We start from the raw sequence: 25,082 nt of genomic DNA on the forward strand, positions 1-25,082 counted from the left end.
CAGATAATTCGGGTGTGTTTCTGGTTTCACTCCATTGTTAAAAGTCAAGTTTCATTTCTGACTGAACCTGAACAGTTTCAGGGCAGAGTCTGATCCTAGCTCTTGTTCAGGGATGACGAAGTCACGGAACCACATGTTCCCATGCAATGACATGCTGGCGTGGTAGGGGAGTTACTGCAATTACTACTGCAAAGGTTCCTGGAGGAATCAAACTTGGTATGACCCTCTGTGAAGAAAATATAAAGAGGTTGCCACCGAAAACACAAGTTTCATGAAAACTCACTAAAGAAAGATGATGAGAAAAATGGAGACTATAGGGAGAGCCAACTATTACATATATATAGATAGATATCTTGAAAACATGTCTTGTTTCTGTTCTCCTGATTAACTGGGCTTCTCTTTTTATTGCACTGATTATTTTGCACTAGATCTTAGCCAAAAGGCCAAGAAGCAATTGCAAGTGCTTATTTTGGTACAAAAGAGTATAGTCATGGGGCACCTGGGTGGCTTAGTCGGTTAAGTGTCTGACTTTGACTCAGGTTATGATCACATGGTTCGTGAGTTTGAGCCCCACATCAGGCTCTTTGCTGACAGCTCAGAGCCTGGAGCCTGCTTCAGAAATCTCTCTCTCACTTTCTCTCTCTCTCTCTCTCTCACTCTGCTCCTCCCCCACTCACACTCTCTGTCTCTCAAAAATAAAATTAAAAGCATTTTTTTAAAAGAGTACAGTCATTTAGTAGGTATCTAGCATCAATTTTCTGTTTTTGAACTTGGCTAGAGCCTGTAATTACGTTTAAGAATTTGAAACCTATGGGGCGCTTGGGTGGCTCAGTCAGTTAAGTACCCAGCTTCAGCTCAGGTCATGATCTTCACAGTTTGTGGGTTGAAGCCCTATGTCAGGCTCTGTGCTGACAGCTCAGAGCCTGGAGTCTGCTTCAGATTCCGTGTCTCCCTCAGTCTCTGTCCCTATGCCACTCATGCTCTCTCTCACTCCCTCTCTCTCAAAAATAGATAATAATAACCATTAAAAATAATAAAAAGAATTTGAAACCTAAAATAATAACTAGGACACACACACACACACACACACACACACACACACATTTGTGCCTTCTCTGCCCTATAATTATCCATTGAATACTTAAACTATGAAGCCACACTGAGATGTCTCCTTCACAGAAGATATATGAAGGCAGGACTCTGAAGCTGTCCCGCATTTGATACAAAACTGGGGTACACAATTGTGAGTGACATCCATCTGAGAGGAAATCGCTGTGGGGGGTGGAGGGAGGGGTATTGACAGACCTTTGGTCCTTTGGTCAAGTCAGTGAATCCATTCCTTCCCTAGCTATTTGCTCTGAAAAATAAAGCAAAGGATATCTCCTTCCCACACGCCATTCGGCTTCCTGAATCTTGCCTTGTTGTTTCACCTAATAGCCGACAACAGAATGGATTCTGAAAAGAGACACTTGGCTGTATCTGCTGCAGCAGAAGTTCTGGTTTCTGTCTCCCGGAGCGGACACATCCCAAGTGTTCTTGGCCTCACCAAAGTCTGTGAAATGCTGCAGGGCTGTCAATGGGGTCACACCTGTTTTTCTCAGCCTAATGGCATGTTTTTTTAATCAAAGCCCATATTTGGAACTGTAAACAAATAAAGAATGTTATAGAAGAGCAGATAATTTTTGAAACTAAAGACCACACTCAAGCATAAAGCTAAGTAAACACAACTTTGATGTGTTAAGATGGATTGCAGCCAACTTCGAACAGTCCTTCACAGTTTTTACTTGGTTTCTCACACATGATCTCATTTGATCCTTGCAACAACCTTGAGATACTTTAATCACAAATCATTGTTCTCCAAATGTCACAACAGAGGAAACCGAGTCTCAGAGAAGTTAACATGATTTTCCAGAGATTACTCTTTTAAGCAGCGAAGTCTATATTTAGAACTGAGTTTTGACTCCAGACCCATTCTCCTTTTTTTTATGTCTTGCTGCCTTCAACTAAATCTGTAAACCATTACATGTGGGACAAACTTTCGAAACAACAAACACTTTGCTGGGTTTTGAAAAGCTCTGTAGCAGGCGCACAGAACACTGAAGTCTGGCAACCTCAATAAAAGAGCAGATCAATGCAGGGCCAGAGCATTCCACAACTAAAATCTAGTGTGTCCCCTCTTGAATGTGGCCTGACTAGTTGTTAAGCTTCTCAGTTGATTTGTTCCGTTTATACCATGTAATTATTTGGGTAACCAAAAATCCTTGGACATCAAGTAAATGCTGATCACCTAGATTCTACAATTAACATTCTATTATACTTGTTTTGCCCCATATCAACTGTCTGGACACCCTTCTATCCAGCTAGCCTTCTGTATTATTTTTCTGAAGCTGCAGCTATCAGTAAATTTTACACCTAAATTGCTCGGCAAGCATCTCATTAATTATCATAATTGCTGACAGCTCTTATTTTTTAAATACAATTTGCATATAATCAAATATATAGATCTTAAGTGTACCATTCAGTAAGTTTTGCCAAATATATAGATTCATGTAACTCAAACCTCTGTCTAGATATGGACTATTATCCTCGCCCTGGAAAGTTCCTTCTCTTTAGGCCCCTTCCCAAATTTCCTCCTCACTATTATTCTAATAGTGATCACTGACGATTAGTTTTATCTCTTCTAGAACTTCAAATAAACGAAATCATACAGTATTTACTCTTTTGTGTAAGGATTTTCTCACTCAAGATCATATGTTTGTGATTCATTCGTGTTGTTTTGTGTATCAAGAGTTTACTCCTTTGAATCGTTGAGCATTTCTCTATTGTAAGAATATATTAGTTTCTTTTTCCACTGTCGTCTTGGCAGACACCTGGGCTATTTGCAGTTTTTAGGCATTCTAAATAAAATTACTATGAACAGTCTTATAGAGCTCTTTTTGTGAATACGTTTTCCTTTCTTTTGTTAAATACCTAGAGATGGATTGCCAGGTCACAAGTAGGTGTATGTTTAGTTTCATAAGAAACTTCCTTAACCCTTTTCGAAGCAATTGTACTGTTTTAACTCACATCAACAATGTATGGAGAGTCTCTGTTGCTTTACATCATCAGCAACATTTGCCATCTTTAGTCTTTTCTAATTTTAGCCATTCTGGTGGGTGTTTATCATATTACTTTTTGAATTACCAAATAAGAATATTCAAAAAGTATATCTACACTTCCATTATCAAGGGGCATCTTAGGCAATCTCTAGATCTAAATCACTCTATTACTATACCAGTCGAGGCTTAACTATACCTGTTAAGTCATTCGGTTAAGACATTAAATCTTGATTCTTGTCCTTCAGGATTGATTGAAAGATTCACTATTTGACAAGTTATTTTAAATGTTTTTGCCTTCAACCTGAGCTCCAAGTGACTGAATATCATTGAATTTAATTTTTAGAATGTTTTCCCACTAAAACTAAGACATTTAAATTAATCAAAATGATCAGAATAGCTCTTGACTTATGCTCAATAGAAAAAGAGGAGTGCCTGGGTGGCTCAGTCAGTTAAGCATCTAACATCAGCTCAGGTCATGATCTCACAGCTCCTGAGCTCAAATCCCAAATCTCTGTGCTGACAGCTGAGAGCCTAGAGCCTGGTTCTGATTCTGTCTCCCTGCCTCTCAGCCCCTCCCCCACTCATGCTCTATCTCTGTCTCTCAAAAACAATAAACATTTTTTAAAAATTGTTTAAAAGAAAAATAAATAAATAAGCACAACCTAGTCACGACCTGTAATGTGTCTTTGACTAAATTAAATAGGCACCACCACAGGGGTGACTCTCTTAGACTTAAACTTGATATTAATAAACTCTCTTAGACTTAAACTTGAATCCATTTAAACTAAGCTTAAGTAATAATATGTGGTAAAGTTACCTCCAAGTTAAGTTGCTTCCAATTGCTGGAGGAAGTCATAGGCCCAATTCTGTCTTAAATTCTTCCTTAAGCCTTCTAATTTATCCTTTGAAAGTTTCAAGCTTTTACATAGCTGCTTTCTTGGCTTTTCCTGCATTCACTCTGTTCTAACTTCATTGCTCATTTATCATGAAAATAACCTACGTGATCTTAATGCTTATCAAAGTGTATTTCAGTCCCCTGCTTACAGCATTAGACATATTATAACTCGTGTGACATTTTGTCTTTAATGAACTTTTAGTAATCAGCAGCAATATTGCAGCTTAGAGCCCTGAAGCGGGAGAAACAAACTGTACAAATCCTGAAACTAATGGAACGGGTCAAGTCATCTCATTAAACACTAACGTAAGCAATATAGTAACTTTTCCACTGCTGTTTAACTAGTTCTTTTCTTTCTTTGACCAATTTTCCAAGATGTGAAAGGATATTCTGCAAGTAGATGTATGAATTTTTGAACCAGAAGATTTATAATGCCACCTGAGCAGCAGTTAATCATTGTTAGCCACATTGTATTTCCAGTGGTGCCCATTCAGTTCCTCTCTGTACCATCTAGGATGGGCAAAGTGGTTCCACAGTTTCGAGAATCCCCCTTGGTTACAGAGGCTTTAGCGAGATGGCACCTGAGGGAATGTTATGATTTAGGCATTTTAATCTCTGTCTTGACTTGCCTTTTTCAGGAGCACTAAATATACTACTTTCTTACTCATTATCTCACTGTAAGATAATAAAACATACTGGTTCTTAAGATATGTTAATATGGTAATCATTTGTTTAAATTACATCAAATGTCACCTATATATGAGTTTGCATATTTTTAGAACTAACTACTAGGCACATGTTTTGTACTTCTGAAAGTAAGGATACTCCATGGCTTGAAACGATATTACCATGACTAATTGTCCCACACATCAAATGTGCAATATATACTACAGATTTATTATAAGTTCCTCTTTTAAAAAATCTGCGTCTGTGCCACCAGGGCCAATGTTATATACACAGGTGAAAATAGGCAGCTATTTTGGGGTGATGAAGCAGCACAGAAAAGACCTGCCTGCCGAAACGTAGTTTTCCTCCAGGCTGCCATAGGGATAGACACTATCTTCAGGTTTTTCTATCAAAATCAACGTAGGAGCGGGTAATATACCAGAATCACTTTTTCCTGTATGAACCATTAATGCCCATTATTCCTCCAGAATCTAGAACCATGAAGGGACGGAACACAGCGAGCGATATTCTGAAAGGCTGAAGATGATATGAAGTGAGACATGGTGTCTGTGTGGTGGGGGGTGGGGCGGCTGGGAGGGAGAACACCAAGTAGCCCAGGGCAGCTTGAGGGTGGAAGCCTCCCCGGGAAGAAAATCGGGACTTCAGCAAAAGATACATTTGTTTCCAAACTGGCCTGGGGCTGGACCGCTGAGCCACGCGTGAGAAACTAGCATAGTCCTTTATTTTCTGGAGAAAGCCAAGTTTTGCATGTGAGCTCTTCTGAGGCACTTTGCTGTGGCATAGAAAAGACAGAATAACTTCGCAGGCTTCAGTGCTACTGAGGCAAAAACTTGTGCATTTTCCCATGTTACATAAGCCATATAGTTCGATAAACACTGGTTCGTCTGCTAAATAAGTGCTGAAAATGAAAACCTATTATCATTGTAAACTGCTGTGTAAATACAAATTCTTTTTACTGTGAGTTCAGAGCTTAAATAAAAATCAAGCCATCATTCTTTTTCTGATAATTGTCCCTAACATTTTGCCAGTGACCACTTTATAAAGGAATCACATCCAAATGCTGCATCGTTTAATCAAATTTCGTTGCGTTTTAAATGAACGAGGACAAAGACGACACATTAGGACATGTGACAGAGCTCACTTCTAGGCTTCTTCCATTTCTAATGTACCTCTAAACTTTATCCCTTTTATGCAGATTGCTTTATTCAACACATGCTATTGTAACAGCATATAAAGGGTTTTCCTGACAAGGTACTGCTCCACAAATAAAAAAATAAAAGTGATGCCTCCATGTTTTTATCATATTCCCATTTATACATTTTATCATAGGCAATAGAGAAAGGTTCAAGGACTTTAGAATAAATTTTAGAACATTAAGTTCAGTAATTATTTTGCTTTAGATTGTTAAGCATATATTAGAATTGTATTACTTCTCATAAAATGTTTGTGTTTTCACTAAAATCATTGGCCTTTTGTAAATTAGCCAGAGCAAATAATAAAGGAATATCCTTCAGACTGAGACAAAAGACCTTGATAAAAATAACTGATATCTTGGCTCTCTAACCATATTATTCTAGGGTCTTAATATTAAAGAGCTCTCATAATTGGCAATTGAAAAGCTCTTCGTTAGTTTCTCTAAAAATAAGAGTTTTTAATCTCTTCTTGCAGGGTAGGAGAGCCTTATGATTTAAATATATTTTGGAAATCTGTTTCAACAGTTAAATCGAAAATGTCTGATATTTTCAATTACTTAAAACATTTATGATTTTAAGCTCCCAGCAGAAATCTGCTGCTGAAGGGGGAAAAAAAAAAATTAAGAGCTGTTAGTCAGAAAGACGCTTATGTAAGAACTGTGACATTGGTCATTGCTTTGAAAGCAGGAAGTCCTATATTTTAGACTCAAGGCTCTAAGGAATCTTTATTGAGCAGCCCCCCACCCCTCGGAGCTGAGACAAATGGCTGATGAGTGAAATCTTGAGAAATGCTCACAGCTTTTCTCCTTCATTCTGTTACAGCCCGGAAGATGGTGAGATCCATCCAGAAATCTGTCGGCTTTATATCCAGCTGCAGTGTTGCTTAGAAATGTACACAACAGAGATGCTCAAATCCATATGTCTGCTGGGGTCTCTTCAGTTTCATCGAAAAGGTATCTGCATTTAGTGTACTGGCATAAACACTGAGGAATGTGAAACAAAAGCTAATCTTTCCTGAAGGCCCCTATGTACCCTATGTCTATCTACACACAATTAGAATGGATGTAAATTTTCAGGGGATGTTTGAGATAAATTAATCAAAGAAGTCTATACCAATACTAAGCACATAAGAACACTGATCATCTTGAACAGAAATTGTGGTAGAAACTGTTCTCAAATGTATCATTTTACCACTTGTGAACATGACTTCGGTTACAATCAGCGTGGGGAGTAAAAATATGTAACAATCTTACTAGGGGTAAATGCCATCCAAGACTGCTGCTATCTCCCTAAATGAATTTGGCTGCAAGAAGACAAATTATATATTATGTCTCAAAGATTCAAAAATAGGGGGAAATCAACCAACAATAGGGAGGCATACGGATAACAGAAAAATCTCATTCCTTGACTTAAATTATAAAGAATACATTGGCTAAAAGGACTGGAACTTCCAGAGGTGCCCATGACTTTAGTGTGGTTTGATCAGACTTTTGACTCACATTCTGGATGATCCCCTCTGCAATCCCCTGGGTGTTGGCTTTACCCTCACACTGCTTTCTCCCACATCAGCGAACTGATTCCAACAGTTCTAGCCATCACATCTGCATATGAAAATATCCATAAAGAGACTGTCCCCCCACTACAGACTAGAAAATGTCCTGAGCTTCATTCTGATTGCATCAGGTTGGACCATGGGTCTATACCTGAACCAATCACTGTGGCCAGAGGGATGGTTTTATATGGACTGATTTAAGCAATCAAGGCCCATTCCTGGAACCTCGAGAGGAGGTTCAACCAGTGGCCATTACATGATGGGAGCAGGTGGAATGGAAGAGATGCTGGGTTGGAAATAAAAAGTTTCTGTTAGTGGAGGATTCCAGCTATATTTTCTTTACTCATTCAGTGAACAGATAATTTATTGGAAATCTCCTAAAGGCAACCATTTTATGCTTGAGCTCAAAAGAAGAGGATGATGTGAAGAAGGCAATGCTTGTCTGCGATTTAAATTCAGAGAGAGTAAACCCTGTAATATCCAGGGAAAATCTTATAGGAAGGATAGGGCTTGAGCTGGGCTGTGAAGATAGGGTTCAAGTAGAGAAGGAAAAACAAGGACCTTGCAGTTCACATAGAGACTTGAAATCAAATGAGGATGCAGTTTGGGGGGGGGGGGGGGGAACTAAATGACATGACAGAGTACTTCTAAAAATCAAATCTTGTGTATACGCTATACATGCACAAGGCATCCTAAAAATAGGATGATGCTCCACTGCTCCAGAGGAAGGAAAACATTTTTTTGAAACATGAATATTACTTTTTTTTCCTTTCTCCTTCTAAAAGCTAACCGTTCAACAATTTCCTTCAGTATTTCTGTTATTAATGCAAGTGAACATGTTTAGAGAGATTAGCTCCCAGACGCTCTTGATGCCTGATCATAAACTGAACGCTCACACACACTGATGACATTCAAGCAAGTTGTCACTGGCCCGATGTCTTCATTTATCCTGTCTGCTCCCTCGCTCCCTCGTGCTCTCTCTCTTTCACACACATACATGCGCAGATGCACGCATCCTTACATTAAACTCACATGCAGAGTAGCGTTTTCATTGTCTTTAATCATGGTTGAACACAATAGGTATGGGTGGTTTTTTCCTGAGGTCTGCTTTGGCTGCTCTTGCAGTATTTTATTTCATGAACACGTTGCTACTGGAATCTCCCTAGTTGATGACATGTCCTTAACACCCAGTGACCCCCACCCCCACTCTCGCTCTAAGTCCTCTGTGCCACCTGGTCTTCTGCCATCTACTCCTACTCTCTTTTCACAGCTGGCTTTTGAAAGAAAGGCTCTTCTCAACAAGCTCTCTGTTTAAAAGTAAAAGGGATTCCCTCATCCAGGTTTTTTCCTTATTGTATTTGGAAATACTGTATTGTCCTGAGCACACAAATAAAAAAATGCATCGCCTCTTAACTGATCAGCTCATTTGGTCTTCGGTGCCTCCTGTCTTCATTGTCAGTCTCTGATTTCCTTCCTTCCCTGCTCCTTGTTCTAAAAATAATAACCCCCTGCTCCCTACCCTAGCACCTAGCCTTCCATGTACAACACTAAAAAGAATCTGCCTGATAGTGTCTTTGATTTCTCTGACATGTACGATTAAGACTCACTTGGACATCTATTTTATTCTTCTTATTTAAAGTGTAAATTGTTAGAAAATCTGCTTCAAAATTATCCAGGATTCTGACTACACTTGCAGCCTCATGGATCCTACCCTAGAACTACTGCATCGGAATCTCTGGGGGCCTTCCAGGTGATTCCAAAACACAGTGAAGATTGAAAGGTTTTATTCTACCCTTTGAAACAAAAGGAAATCACCCCACTATATGAATAAAAACTAATACGTCCAAGTCTTTACCTTGCCATTCTCTATCCACCTAAGTATATGCTTTCAACTCTGTCCTATACGTTCTTCTTCATCATCCAAGCAGATAAAAAGCAAATACAAAAGTAGTAGGTACCTCTGATGAGCACAAGCTGTGTGCTTTCCCCACAAGCCCTTGATATGACCACTCAAGTAAAGCTGTGGTGTTCAAAGTGTAGTCTCCGCACTAGCAACAGCAGTATCGCTTGTTAGAAATGCAAATTCTTGGGCCCCAACCTAGATCTATGGAATCGGAAGCTCCCCTGACTATACTTTTTTCCTGCTTGAAGAAAATTAAAAGAACAATTCATCGAGACATTTCTTCAACTGCATATTCTTGTAACCCTCTGTAACCTTCTGTAATCACCATCTGTAATCAGCAACCCATACTTCTACCCCTGGCAAGCCTCCCGTGTTTCCAGAAAACACATCCAAGAGCTAATTGTCTTATGGATTGTTACCTCTGTCTAAGCACCAGGGGAGATAAGGCAATGAGGACAAAGAGGTTTTCTTAGTGAGAAATCTCCAAACTAGGAGTAAAGAAATTAGTCTTGCTTAAAGTTAAAAAACCTGGGGCACCTGAATGGCTCAGTCAGTTAAATGTCCGACTTTGGGGCCGCCTGGGTGGCTTAGTCGGTTAAGCGTCCGACTTTCGCTTAGGTCATGATCTCGCGGTTCGTGGGTTCGAGCCCCGCATCGGGCTCTGTGCTGACTGCCGGCTCAGAGCCTGGAGCCTGTTTCAATCTGTGACTCCCTCTCTCTCTCTGACCCTCCCCTGCTCATGCTGTCTCTCTCTCTCTCTCCTAGAAAAAAAAAAAAAAAAAAAAAAAACATTAAAAAAAAGAAATGTCCGACTTTGGCTCAAGCCATGATCTCACGTTGGTGAGTTAGAGCCCTGCATCAGGCTTACTCCTGTCAACATTGAGCCCACTTCAGATGCTCTGTTTCCCTCTCTCTGCCCCTCCCTCCACCACTCTTGCCGCACCCTACCACCCCTCACTTCCCTGCCTGTGCGCATACTCACTCTCTCAAAAATAAATAAACCTTAAAAAAATAATAACGAGTAAACTTGAAAAACTACATAGAAAATGGAAGTAAGTAAGTAGAAGTAGGTGCCAAGGAAAGTGTCATTAAACCAGAGAAAATAAAGCACTAGAAAACATGTATGAAAATACACACTTGACAAATACCCAGAAAATTTCTGGAATGCCAAGGAAAATACTAGCTCTTGGAAAAGGGATGTTTCCATTAAAGAAATCTTTTCTAATTTTTCTAGTCCTATTTTTGTGTTACACTTCATGTGTATTTCTTTATTCTGCCCATTAACGTCCTCGTTACACCTAAGAGATTAGCCCTATAATTACTGTTTCCAAGTCCTGGCTTGTTTGTTACTGTTCACTAATTTATAGTCCCACCATCAGTACGGCATAGAAACTATCAGTCGATGTCATTAGCTTTTCTTTTTTCTTTCTTTGGTATCATTGGAAACTGGAGAGTAACCTGTGTCCAGAAGCCTCCAGTTAGTAAACAATAAGTATATGAAATGTGCTGCTAACAATCTGGAAGGCTGTGACTAAAAAGATGAGAAATACTTGACTCCAGTGACCATAGACTGCCAGAAATGACTGGAAGATATACGTCCAGGGAAAGTGGATTGGCTCAGTCTGTAGAGCATGCAACTCTCGATTCCTGGATTGTAAATTCAAGCCCCACACCGGGTGTAGAGATTGCCTAAAAATAAAAGCTTAAAAACAGAAGGAAGAAATATGTCCATAGACCATAGCACAGGAGAATGAAACTTTAAGAGTTGGGCAAATTAAGAGATATAACGTGCATCTTGTCCTGGAAATGTACAGCCCCTACTCATAAAAGTAGACAGAGGGGAGTCACCAAGCCTACAGTCTTACTGCATGAGAACAAGAAATGGGGAAGGGATAGGGGAGAAGACTCTGCCAATGTGACTTGCTAAGAAATGGAGCCAGGATATGTGATTAAGGGAGAGTATGTAAAGAATTTAAATGAGCAATGGAATGGATCCTGCAGTATAGGCCATTCCAAACTTCAGGGAAGGTTGTAGAAGTGACAGAGGGAAGTGTGGATCAAGGAACCAGCCCCCTTTCCCCAGGATCTATACAAATCTGTCTACCAAGATTGAAGATGCTAGATAACATATTCTTTATCCAAAAGCAATAGTATCTCTGGTGTGGCCTCAGGCTAGGAAAGTGGCCTGTCTAGAAAAATCTCACTAAGTCCCTTTATCCAAGAAATCAATAGTCCATGGAACCTTTGGAATAGTGACTCCCATTCTAGTCTGTTACACTCAAATATCTTTCTGCTTAGAGTTTATTTCTGGTATGTTTCTTCTAATGTTTGATAAAAGTTGATGTTTGGATAACTTCTGGTTAGTTAATTTCTTCTCCCTCTACGTGAGTGTTACTGCTCAGCCATTCCCCTCTTATTCACTATTTCTTTTCCATCACAGAAAAGGAAGGAATTGTAACTGAATCAAGTTTGGCTCTATAGCAGAGTCTCTGATCAATTTGTTTTCGCTGTTGTAGAGATTAGATATTGAAGCCAGATTGTTTCACAGTTACATGTACTTTTAATTGTTTATTTCTAGTTACCATGTGGCTACCACCAGAAATTCAGCAAGTACTGTGTACCATGTTTAGTTTTGCTATTGTATTGAGCAGTCATGAGCTTACTTGTAGGAGAAAAAGGGCACACAAAGTTACTGCAGGAGCAAAGAGTATGGTTTCTTCATGGGAAAAATAAGGCTCAAATCATTTTAAAGCTCCTATAGGGAGCTTGGATTTAGTACTGAAGATTGTCTTTTTCTCCCAATTAAGTAACTTCTAAGTATCCTTTGTCCTTAACATAACCTTCTGTGGATCTTCATGCTTTTTCCATGTACCATGCTTCTGAATTTTTGCTGTCTCATACATCTCTTTGGTACAATCTCCTTGGAAATCATTTATAATGTACAAGATCATGCTACTGCCAAAAAGAAGAAGGAGAAGGAGGAGGGGTTCGAGGTGGTGGAGGAGGAGGAGGAGGAGGAGAAGAAGAAGAAAAACAGTAATAAAATGATTTTCTTTTTTCACAGCCAACAAAATTAAAGTCAATTACAGTAATGTGAGGTAAAAATCCAGATTTAATAAAGGCATTGAGTTGTACCACGTAGCTTGTGGTTTGAAGGATTGTTTATTTCAAGAAGATGACAGATGGGAATAATTTTAGTCATTTTGTAGTTTCGTATTCTAACACTTCTAAGTTGTAGATTGGACCATTGCTTGACAAAGTGTAATTTCTTTGTTTATAGTGCAAAATAGTTGCTCTCTCTTCTTCACACTTAGTTAGCTAGGAACTCTTTTCCCATAACTATGTCCCTATATCGCATTGACCATCAGTGCCTGTTTCCTGTCACCCGATGAAATGAGTTTGTAGGTCTCATTCACTCTGTTGGCAGAAAGTGGGTCCAGGTTTCTAAGGAAATTGATTGATCTTACTGTTTTGACCATGGCTCTCCTCTCTCTCACTTTCTCTCCCCATTCAATCAGTTTGGGTGACATTGCTATTGAAAGGAGCAGAGACAATAGAACATTCCAGCACAGCTCCCCTTTGCATGTGAACTTGCCCTTTCCCTCTGTGTTTTTGTCTCACCTTGCACTGTCAGTGGCCCCCTCTGACTCTGCTCCACCTCTTGGCCACAGCTTATAGCAATTTGTCCCCAAGTCCTCTGAGGGTATAATGTAATCACAAAGGGAAAGGAGAGAGAAACGTTGAAAGTTGGAAAAAATCTTAATTCAAAATCTAGTGGGAGCTGAGAGCTCAAGATGTTATTATGAGAAGTTAATGAACTGCCTGCCACCCAGCAAAATACAGGATGAACTCAAGACAAAGAATAGAATATGAGCAGTAAAGATGCCAATGTATTCAAGCCTCTTCTTAAGAAATGTAAAGGATATGACCCACACTAATAAAAGAAACAAGCAGCACAAAAACAGAAATAGAATATAGCCACAAGTAAGGACTTTATTTCCCAATGTAATGAGGCAATTGATACTAAAATAGAACAGCAGGTTAGAAGAAATGAAGCAGGATAAATCTTAAAATAGACTATGATTCAAAATATGAGCAGAAACATGCATTCATTCTTTGAACAAATATTTATTGAGCATCTATCATTTCTAAGGAGATGATAGCATCTAGAACAGGTGCTAGAGGACTTCAGGGATCAAGGCTGAAGAGATAGCTGTTATTGTCAAGTATATACTCTGGTGCAGAAAAATAGGAAAGAAAAGAAGAGAAGAGAGGAGAGGAGAGGAGAGGAGAGGAGAAGAAAGAAGAGAGAAAATGTTCTAAAATTCCAAATACTAATAAGTGCAATGTCAGTAATTAAAATAGAATGAATGATATAATAGAAAGTAACTGGGTGGCTACCCTAGAAGGGATGGTCAAAGCTTTATGAAGAGATAGCATTTAATCTAAGATTTGAATGACAAGAAGGAACCAGCCTCATAAACATAGGTGGCTGATGAAAAGAATCCAAGACTAGAACAAACTTGTACTGTTTGCAGAATATAATTATAACCACCTTCTGGAATCTATTACTAGGATTATCTAGTACCATCTATTACTCTCTCTCTCCCTGACTTCATATGCCAAACATTGAGAAGGGCAACATATTCATCACCTTTTGTCAAAGTAGAGTCAGTTGAGCACTAGGATGATAGCACTAACAGAGCTTCCACTCACTGTGTCCTTTCTACTGGCAACTGCTTTATACATACTACCTGGCTTTTTCCTCACTGCTGTTTCCTCCATTTTACAGATGAGAACCCGAAGCTGAAAGTGATATCTTGCCCCAGGTCACACGGCACATTAATCCCATTGCAAAGTTTGGTTGTTCCGCCACACCAGACCATTTCCCACTAAGCTACATTGGAGAAGGGCATGAGAACATATCCAATGGAGAAATAAAAAGCAATAGTATGATTGGTTGAATTTTATCTACAGATTTGACTTTTTAATGATTAGTGTACACATTTCGAAATACCATGTTTAATGGCAAAAATCTATTATGTATTTAATTTCTAAAAAAATAACACGAAGTTGGAGAGTGGGAGGGATGAGAGAGAAAGTCAACTCCACAGATGATTTAATAATTTGTAAAATATTTTACTTTGGGTATGAAAAACTGTGACAAAGAAATGATTATGTTTAGTAAAATTAAGTTAAATTAAAATTAAATTAAATGTAGCATTTGTGTGATCCAAAGGAAACATGATTCAGCCATGATACCCATATGGAAAATTGGAGTTAATTAATTATACAGTAAACACACCTTATATTGTTCTGCTCTACTTTAGGAGCCAGAAATAAAGCAGTAGAAACCTTGTAGGGACCTCCTTCAAATGCATCTCTTTGTCTGCTCGTCCCCTTTGCTGCTGGGGGGCCCTGTACCTCTGCTTCCTCACACAACCACACACAGTCACCAAGATGGCGGCCACTGTGGGGGCAGGGACGGGACTACAGTACCATAAGGAGCAAAAGGATGGCGGGAACGGAGGAGCATTCTGTATCTCTCCCAAATTGGCATTATTTTCCAGTATATGGATAAGAATAGAGCTCTATTTATGTTATCGTTTTTATTTTCCTCTATGTGTGTTATGGCTGTGTGGATATCTTCTTACCACAGTGTAGAAAAGCCTCTGAAACTACTTTCAAATATAGGTAAACAACTAACTGAGTTAATATAACTTCTTTCTACTTATATTACATTCTTTCGAGAAACTCGAGAGTAAAGGCGGATTACTTCACAAGTAGCCTACATTTCCTCAGTTTTGTTTTTCTTCTTTCACAGTGAAGAGAGCAAAAGAGCCCCTACCAGTTATGAAAATGCTTGAGAGCGAGAACAGCTACCTAGATATGGTTCCATACATGCACCTCATGTAAACCATGTTTGCTCTGCTCCCAGTCAGGATGAAAACTTTTGTGAAAGCCTTGTCTGTGCAGAGCAGATAACATGTGAGGAGTACCAGGAAGACAGGCAATTTGCCCTTATCATCAAGGAGATGAGAGTGCAGTGGTATAATATTAGCTCAGAGAAGATTGGTTTTGATTCCTGGGGAAATTACGCAAATGGATAAAATTGACATGGCTAGACACCAAGGGCCTCCAAAGAGACAGTGTCTATAGCAGTGGCTCCCAAAATCACCGGCAGGAAAGCAAGAAGAAATGGAAAGGAGGAAGGGAAAAGCAGTAGAAGAAAGCATGGACAGAGAAGAAAGAAGGTGGGAAAAATAAGAAGTCAGGAGAAGGAAACTCAAAGTAGAGTGTGATAAAGAAGCTCACACTGGAAAAAAGGACCCAAGGACCATCTGTCAGGACCCGGGATTTCTGAGGTGGAGAATACTCTCTGGAACTCTTGAGGCTGCCCCAGAATCAGATGTGTTTTTATTTCTCCTAAACAACTGACCATTTCTCACGAATATAAGAATAACCAACTTTCCACACTGGTATGTGCTTCATGGGTGGTTTCCCTTAACTTTTCTTCAAACACGCCCCTTATATTATCCATAAACAAACTAAAAATACTGGAAATCCCAAGGGAGCTGAAGGCAAAAAGCTTTCCAAGGCCCTGAGGAAAGTGGCCAACTTTCTGATGTCCTAGTTCTTCACAGTGATGAAGCCAGCTTACTGTGATTTCAAGGTACTCTACAGACTCTCTCCCCTACCTCTATCCCCTCCCTGAGTAAATATTTGTTCACTGAGGCCTGAAATTGATTTTTCAGGGGACAGAGTTTTTCATTTCATAATCAGAAATGATTTTAAATGCATATTCACTCTCTTGGGTACAGTAAAACATTGACTTGAAGTTACCATTTGCAAGCTGGTTGACTCTTTTCCTGCGAGCCGGGCACCTGAGAGCCCACCTGACGTTAGTGAACTGGTACTCCAGTCTAAGGACACCTGCTCAAAGCAGGGAAGCTAGGGAGAAAGAACTCAAGCTAGCCACTGTCCCAGTGTGGAGAGCAGTCCTCTGCTTATTCGTCAATGTGGCTCGTAAGAACATCTATGAACTAAACCTAATTTTTCCAGCTTTGTCTTTCACTAATAACCCCTACCTCACCTACCGCCCATACCTTGCCCTGCCACTCTCCAGGCATCGTGAACTATCTGTAGGTACTTGAACTTGCACATTCTTTGCAGTTCCTCCTTCTGCTTGGAACTTATTACCCATGCTCCTCCATCCCGCCGCCATCCCTTTCATCTGGCCTACTTTCTGGGACTTCCTACAGGAAGCTTTTCCTGGGCCTCCAAGGCTGGGCTGATGCCCACTCAGTATGTCCCCAGGCATTTCCATGGCACAGATTTTAGCACCTTTTACACTGAGGAGTAGGGAGTTGCCTGGTTTCCGATCTGTTGTCCTCTCTAGACTTGATCACCTTGAGAGCATTCCCCACTGTATCCCCAGAATTTAGCATAGTGCCTAGAACAAAGTTTTCCAGTCATCACTAGTGAACGGATGAATGTCCTGCTTTCCTTTTGCATCTGTTGTCAAGAGAGAGGGAATATAATTGGTGGAAAAGCTTGTCCAGAGATGTTAGACTGAACTCATACATATATTTGCCTTTCTACGGAAATTCCACTGAAGTAACAGAAAAAGATAGAATGAGAAAAATAAAGAAATCCATATTTGTTCTTATATTTGTCAGGATAGAGTACTGCTGCATGAAACACCACCAAATCTTGATGGATTAGAACAGTTAGAAGTCAGTATCCATGACATACTCCAATGAGAGAGCTGGGGTGGGTGAGCAGTATTGCTCTTTCCATTCTCCACATCCATCCAATGGTCAGGAGGAGAAAAGAAAGCAAGGAGAGCCACATGGGAGGATTTTTAGCACCAACTTGAAAGAGGCATATACCACTCCTACTTAACAATCCGTTGGCCGGCCATAGCTCTGCCACATGCCACCCCCACCCCCCAATTGTAAGCAGAAAAGGAAACAGAGGTCGGCAAACAAAGAACAGCCGTCTATGCCCCTGAAAAACAAGGAAGGATATCCTCAACAAACCAGAAATTTTGAAGAATTTCTCAAAGCTCCAAAGTTACTGGGATTGGATTGGTAGATATAAATGAACAGAGGAAACCAGAGCTGATAAGATGCCCAGAAAGAAACAAAAGAAATTCAAGCAGGAGAAAATTACTGCAAAAATAAAATCAATTCCAGAAATACTTTGAACTTGGAATCCACAAATGCAAATCACAGGAAGGATTTCTGGGACTATTGTCAGGGAAATGAGTGTTTGAAATGGCATTCAGAAAAAGCGGGACTGCCCCACACTGAGCCATGAGACCAGGAGACCATCGCTGCGCGCCCCCCGGAAGACATCTGGTGCGATTGTCAGGACTGGGCAGCAAAGCAGAGCAGAGTGTGAAATAACTCCGAGCCTCCATAAAGACAGCCGTAGAAGAAAAAGAAAGTGAACACATTACTCCAGGGTTTTTTCACAGGCTAACCTGCTCAGTATATCTCACAGGAAACTCGGAGTAGACCTGAGGCCCAAAAAACAGGCCAAGTGCCCAGGTAACTTATTACTAGAGATGAGAAGCACCCAGAAGATACGTTTTAAACACTTACTTTGCAGCCACACATCCTGTCCCTTCTCCAAAATAATAAGAAAGAGGACACTGTAATCAGAACATAGGCAGAGATCCTCAAAGATAAATGCGGATAGACATCCAGGAATGACAAATTAAAAAAAAAAATCCACTTGGGTAAGCCCCGCTTCTCTCTCTCCTTCTGTCTCTGTCTCTGTCTGTCTGTCTCTCTGCCCCTCCTGAGATTCTCTCTTCCTCCCTCTCTCTCTCCGCCCTAGCCCTAGCTCACTTGCTCGCTCCCTCTAATAAAAAAAAATTCCAACACCCCAGAAAGGGGACGCCAGTTGCAACAAACAAACAGCAAATACATGAAGAACAAATTGTAAAGTGGAAACAGACGAAGAATTTTTAAAATATATGTAGTTGATATTCTCAGAGACATTTGAGTATGTCATACCCTTTAAACAATAATGGTCTGTAACAAAAAAGAAGCAGTTAAATTTGTTGTAAATAAAAATGTTATCAACCAATAAAAACTAAATAGATGGGTCACTTAGTGTTGGGAGACAACCCTCCAGTTTATTGCATTTCTGTATATCTTGCCAAGTGAGGTGCTGATTGCCCTTTGTTTTATACTATCTTTTCAAGGGTATTTACTTAGCAGACACTTTGGAAAATAGAGATAGCATCACTCTCCAGAGCAGAGCATTCTGACTATTCAGTATAATGAAAATGTTTCCCTCTGGGGCAAAGGGCAGACAGGCTAATAAAAGGCAGGTTTCCTAAGCTCAGGGTTCCTCTTCTGTCACACAGCCCCTTGTTGGACAGGTAGTGATCTGACCCTTTTGGTGTCTCCGTGTGGGAATTAGGACTCAAGAAAACAACACACAAATGCTTATTAGTCTGGCCATTGCTATTCTGTGAGTTATAAACTGTTTTTGTCTCTGAGCCAGAAGTCTCAAGTCTTCTTCCAGTATCCAAGGAACTGTGGCAGGCTCACTGACGGGTAGAGGAAAACCTCAGGCCATTCACAGTTCTTAACAATTATTATAAGAATATGCTGAAATCCTAAAATACTGAACTATAAGATCAAGTCAAGGTATCCTCCCAGAATTCAGCCTCCAAAACAAATACAGAGTATGGAGGAGAGTTAAGAAATATACAGGATGGATCCAGAGACTCCAATAATAGGAACTCTGAAAGAATGGAGAGAATAGAGAGAAGTAAATAATCAAGAAAAAGAGAAAAACTTTTTCTAAACCTAAAAAAACACTTAAATTAAAAATGCCATAACATCTCAATGAATCACTCCATAGAGTACTTAGCAATTACTAAGGGAAGAGGGTACATCTATAATGGTAGATGCCTTTTTTTCATTGGAATGAATGCTTTGGACAGAAACCAAGCCACTAATAATACTTAACTAACAATAATGGGACAAACCGACTCATATGCTTTCTAATGCACTGCACTGAGCAGGTCACAATACCACTTCTATAATATCCAGACCAAAAACTGTTTACTCTGAATCCACACATGCAGAAACAATAAGAAAATCCAAACGGAAAGACTTTCTGTAAAACTAGCCCGACCTTGTCATTCAAAAATGTTAATAACTTGGGGGCGCCTGGGTGGCTCAGTAGGTTGAGTGTCTGACTCTCGATTTCAGCTCAGATCATGAACTCCCAGTTCATGAATTCGAGCCCCACATTTGGCTCCATGCTAACAGCATGGAGTCTGACTGGGAATCTCTCTCTCTCCCTCTGTGCCCATCCCCTGCTTGTTCTTTCTCTCAAAATAAAAATAATAAAATAAAATAAAACATTAAAAAATGTTAATGACATGAAGGGCAAAAAAAAAAAAAGGCAAGGGTGCAGTTTTAAAAGAAAAAGGACAACTAAATGCAGTGCACAATTCTTAAATGGAATCTTCAATTAAAATAAAAGCTAGAAGGGTAGCCTGAGTGGCTCAGTTGGTTAAGCATCCAACTTCGGCTCAGGTCATGATCTCACAGCTCATAGGTTCGAGCCCAGCATTGGGCTCTGTGCTGACAGCTCAGACAGAGCCTGGAGCCTCCTCCAGATTCTGTGTCTTCCTCCCTCTCTGACCCTCCCCCCCTCACGCTCTGTGTGTGCATCTCTCTCTCTCTCTCTCGTATATAAACATTTTTTTAAAACTTTAAAAAAAAGATAAAAAAACATTACTGGAACAATTCAGGAAATGTGAATATAAACTATGTATTAAATAAAAGTATTGTATCAAATTGCATCGAATCATAGTTAATGCAAGTTAAATAATTTTTTGACACTATCATTGTTTTGAGGTTATGTATGAAAAGATCCTGTTCTTTAAGAGATATAAGCTGAAGTAGTTAAAGTGTCATTAATGTCTGCAACTTACTCTTAAATGGGTCATAAAAAATTATATTTATATGTATGTGTGACTTTATACATAAAAATTATATATAATCAATACAGTCTATATATATGAAACCTCTATAAATATACATACACATAGAGAGAGAGAGAGAGATAAAAGAAAATATAGCTCAATGTTAGCAGTTTGTGAAACTGCAGTATTTGGGTGTCCACTGTATTTTTTACAACTTTGTCATAGGTTTGCAAATTTTCAAAATAAAACAATGGGAGATAATAGACTGCAAATGCCAATCAAATGCCAAAAAAAGATTAACATTAAAAGAAGCTATCCCAGGGCGCCTGGGTGGCTCAGTCGGTTGTGCATCCTACTTCTGCTCAGGTCATGATCTCACAGTTCATGGGTTCGAGCCCCACGTCGGGTTCTGTGCTGACAGCGCAGAGCCTGGATCCTGCTCCAATTCTGTGTCTCTCTCTCTTTCTGCCCCTCCCCTGCTCATGATCTGCCTCTCTCTATCTCTCAAAAATAAATAAATGTTAAAAAATTTTTTTAAAAGAAGCTATTGCATCACATATTTAGGAACCATTCCATAAATCAAAAAATGTAAAGATAACACTCTAACAAGTTTTCAGAAAGCCGTAAACAGGCTACAGACAAGTTACTCTGGATATGGATGGAAGAAAGGAAACAGTATCATCCAAATCTAAAAGAAACTGACTTTGAAGATAGATTTCTATATCTGGTCAATTAAAATGTAAGTGTGATCACAAAGAAAGAGAGAGAAGAAAATGTATTTTCACAGATATTCTCTGCGATAATTAGTCAAGGATATGCTGCAACAAAATGAAAACTGAATCCAAGAAAGCTGAAGATGTGGAACCCAAGAAATGTGGTGTACAAAGAAAGCAGGAGCCATAAATACACCGTATTAGAGATATGACGCAGTTACAAGAAAAACCGTATTCAAATTTATATACTATTAAAAATGTATTTAGGTAACAAATGCATAAGGGGCACCTGGGCAGCTTAGTCAGTTAAGCATCCAACTTCGGCTCAGGTCATGATCTCCCAGCTAGTGAGTTGGAGCCCTCTGTCAGGGTCTGTGCTGACAGCTTGGAGCCTGGAGCCTGCTTTGAATACTGTGTCTCCCTGTGTCTCTGCCCCTCCTCCGCTCGTACTCTGTCTTTCTCTCTGTCTCAAAATAAACATTCAAAAAATACATAAGCAAGATAATTTCTAAAAGAGATAAGTACTATAAAGGCAATAAGCAAATACTGTACTGGGAAGGGATGCCCAACATAAAGTCAGTGCTATCAGTAAATGAAAGCAATTAATATCTACTTGCAGAGTAAACTTGACCCTGTAAATATTCTGCAGTTGAAAACCCCTTAAATGCATACTGATCCCTTCTGTCTTTGAAGATGTTTCAGCCAGAGAAGATACAACATGATTGAAATTCTGCAGAGATTTTGTGAGCTGATAGAAAGCACTCAAGTGCAAGCCCAAAGTTCGAGGCTTTTATTTTTGTTCATCTGCATTAGCAGAGTCAGAACTAGTCACTGAAAATGAAGAAAAGGAAGAGATGACCTGGTGAGACGACAAGCTCACAGGTGTGTTTCAGGAATATATGAATAGTTATTCTACTTTGAAAAGGTCATAGAATGATATGTGTCTTACATAAGTAGTAGAATTGTTACAGGCAGTAAGTGGAAACAAACTGATGGTAGATTGGATTCTATTTATGCTTTTGCCCGTAAAAAGTATATACATGAGGGAGGTAAAGAGAGGACTCCAGGGGCGCCTGGGTGGTTCAGTCAGTTAAGCCTCTGACTTCAGTTCAGGTCATGATCTCATGGTTTGTGAGTTGGACCCCCATGTCAGGCTCTGTACTGATAGCTCAGCCTGCTTCAGATTCTGTGTCTCCCTCTCTCTCTGTCCCTGCCCCACTCAATACTTGGTCTCTCTCTCTCTCTCTCAAAAATAAACATTAAAAAAAAAAATTTAAGAAAGAGGACTCCAAGAAAGAGTGGCTTTGTACCTCATGTCCTCTCCTGTTCCCATTTGAATGAGAGCTTTGAGCTGTATTGTCCTGACCACAGGACAGGTGCTACTGTGGCCCCAAGCCAAGCAAAACCCATAGGCAGAAAATTAAGTCTGTTTATGTTATCTTCTTTCTCTACGGTTTGCTGCCCAAAGCATACTGCGTTCCCAAAGCATTTCAACTCCACAGGAATACCCCAGGACCCATGTGTGTTTTCAGATGGCCCAATCCTTCAGAGTTTTGAAAAGCAGAGGGCTGGGGTTTGGGAGCCATCCCCCTCCCTGCCCCCCCGCCTTTTGCTTCTCACTCAGTTCTTAGCCACTCCCGCAGAACTGTACCCTTGGGCTGACCCTGCACAGCGGGAGGTGGGGGGCGGTAGCAGATGGGCGTATTTGTTGCACTTTCCCAGGAAGTGCAATGCAAATGCTTTTAAGAGGTCAGTGCCCTCCAACTGTGAAACGGTAAGATGCTAAATTATGTGCTTAATTAAATTTCGCCCCCACAGCATACCATAAAATTGGAAAAGCAATTCCATCACCTAGGATCAATGTGCATAAAGTATACACAAAAGGATGAGAAGTTCTCATCAGCAAATGTGTGTGTGTGTGTGTGTGTGCTTTGGCTGAATATTCAGAGGTCCATTTCTACTCTAGGTCGATAAATGGTGTACAGTTAATTATCACTTAATTGCTTGTTTCTGTTTCCTTGTGTTGCTGCCATATAGGTTAGAAATTACAAGGATGAGATTTTTGTTAGTCTCCTTCGGTCAGGAATCCAAGGGAAAATCTTCCCATTAGATTTTACCATCCTATTCACAAGTGTGTTTACTTTAATTTTTTGTTTATTTTTTTTAACCATGCAAAACACACATCAGTACTAGGAAAACTGAGCTAAGAGGTAATCTGGGGTGGCTGCTATCTCGTGAATATTCAACAATATGGGATATAATACATTCTTACCAACTAGTCCAGAGCTGTATCTTCATAAGAGAAATAAAATGAGATAAAAGAATAATAAACAATCTAGCATCAAGCCCAGTACCTGAGCCTTAGCTGACACTCAAGAAATATTTTTAAGTGAATAAATGAATGAGTGAGTGAGTGAACTGATAAAACTCACTTCTTGGGCTTCAAATGCCATTTCCATGACACCAGGATAACCCTTGCAGATGGCAAGGGCTCAGAGCAGAATAAAAGACATTGACAGAGGATATCTGGGCCATAGACTGTGACTTCGATTTCATTTCATATGAATTTATTGCTGAACCAATTTGGAGATTTGTTTCTAGAAAGTATTGATGTATTCACGTGAGATCAATCATGGTAAATACAAGTCTTAGCAGAGTGGCAGTGCATGGCTGTGGATGGCTACCCAGTATGTACAGGGCACTTTATGTTCTCAGAAGCGGAAGGCTGGATCTTGAGGCTGAACTGTTTCCTCAGAGAAGGATAATGTGAAGGAGGTTGGAAAGCCAAGGAAATGAAAGGCAAGTCCACAATCTCTGCTATTTCCCACATACTAATATAACTACTTTCCACATACTGGGTCCCCAAATTCACATTTATTTAAGGGAGATGAATCCAAGAGAGTCAGTGTCAGAGTGTCAGAGTCAGAGACAAGGGTAGGAGCTCCCATTCTACCTGCGGCATGTCACCTGATCTTGGCCCTCGTAGTTGCTCCTGAATCAAAGAACCAAAAACCAGCATGATTTCACAGGCTGAAACCCCCCCTCAAGCTGACCTGATCTGTCTCACTAAGAATGGATTATAGAGCACCAGTATTCCGTCAAAGATGGAGCCCTCACTTTTACCTTGACCTTCGGGTTTTCCCAGAATGTTGTGAAACATGCTATGCACACACACACACACACACACACACACACACACACATATTTATATAGCTAGAAGCAGAGATAGGTATCTATATTCAGTATTACTCATAAATAACTGAATTAGTATTGTATTTAATATTCAGAAGTTTTTAGGGTTAATGGAGCCTATGACTCAAAGCATAGACAATCTTTGCAATGATACTGTGGCTATAGAGCTTGCATTTCTGATTTCTTATCCTTTTCTTTACCAACCCCCCCTCCCCCCTCTTTAGGAAAGGAGCCTGGTGGGGGAACCAAGAGTTTGGATTGCAAAATTGAGGAGGGTACCGAAACACCTGCTCTAGAGGACTCCTCGTCATCCCCTGTAGATATTCCGCAACATTCCTGGCAGGTTTCCACAGACATTGAGAACACTGAAAGGTAAGAGGGAAGTTACCACCAGTATTCCTCCAGCTAATACTCTTAGGCGCTATAAAAGTTGAGATTTTCTCATTCATATTCATATTTCAGAAATCTCAGAAAACTAAGACAGCAGAAGGGGAGGAGTCCAAACCCTGCAGTAGAACTGGTAGAATTTCCAGTAATCATAGGCTCCCAGGGGTCTTCTCACCCTGCTCCAACACATTGTGTCTCCATGGACATGAAAACATTGTGCTTCCTCGGGAAGGGAGAAAGTGGGATCCATATACCACCACAGTTTACCCACAGGGCTGGGTATGAAAATGTCCATTTGCTTAAAGGGAAAAGAATCCAAAATCAGGCAAATATGCCTCCTGTAGATTCTGAGATTTCAAGTGTATGGAATGGCCTGCTTAGGTGCCAGTCCAGGGCTGCGCATTCTATCCAGTTGACAGACAGCTTTTCATAGCGCTCCCTTCTCTTGCTTTCCCAAAATGCAGCCGGCAGCCCCTTAGTGGTCAAAGCGAGTGAATGCATT

The 25,082-nt window shown here is 40.0% G+C and overlaps 1 protein-coding gene across 4 annotated transcripts in view; it reads left to right on the forward strand.

Moving 5' to 3' along the window:
- Nucleotides 1-25,082, forward strand: part of LOC120221321 (regulator of G protein signaling 7 binding protein) — a 101,342-nt gene that overhangs the window by 53,594 nt on the left and 22,666 nt on the right. For 2 of the 4 annotated variants that reach the window (XM_039218646.1, XM_039218650.1), the window contains exons 3-4: nucleotides 6,696-6,826; nucleotides 24,418-24,565. In XM_039218646.1, coding sequence (XP_039074577.1) covers nucleotides 6,696-6,826; nucleotides 24,418-24,565 — 279 coding nt within the window. Of the gene's footprint in view, nucleotides 1-5,163; nucleotides 5,213-5,283; nucleotides 5,379-6,695; nucleotides 6,827-24,417; nucleotides 24,566-25,082 lie in introns of those variants that run through there. The other 2 variants (XM_039218648.1, XM_039218649.1) reach the window with 2 other exon arrangements.

This window comes from Hyaena hyaena, unplaced genomic scaffold (genome assembly GCF_003009895.1).
Source record: "Hyaena hyaena isolate Hyena2069 unplaced genomic scaffold, ASM300989v1 scaffold_768, whole genome shotgun sequence".
Taxonomy (NCBI): Eukaryota; Metazoa; Chordata; class Mammalia; order Carnivora; family Hyaenidae; genus Hyaena; species Hyaena hyaena.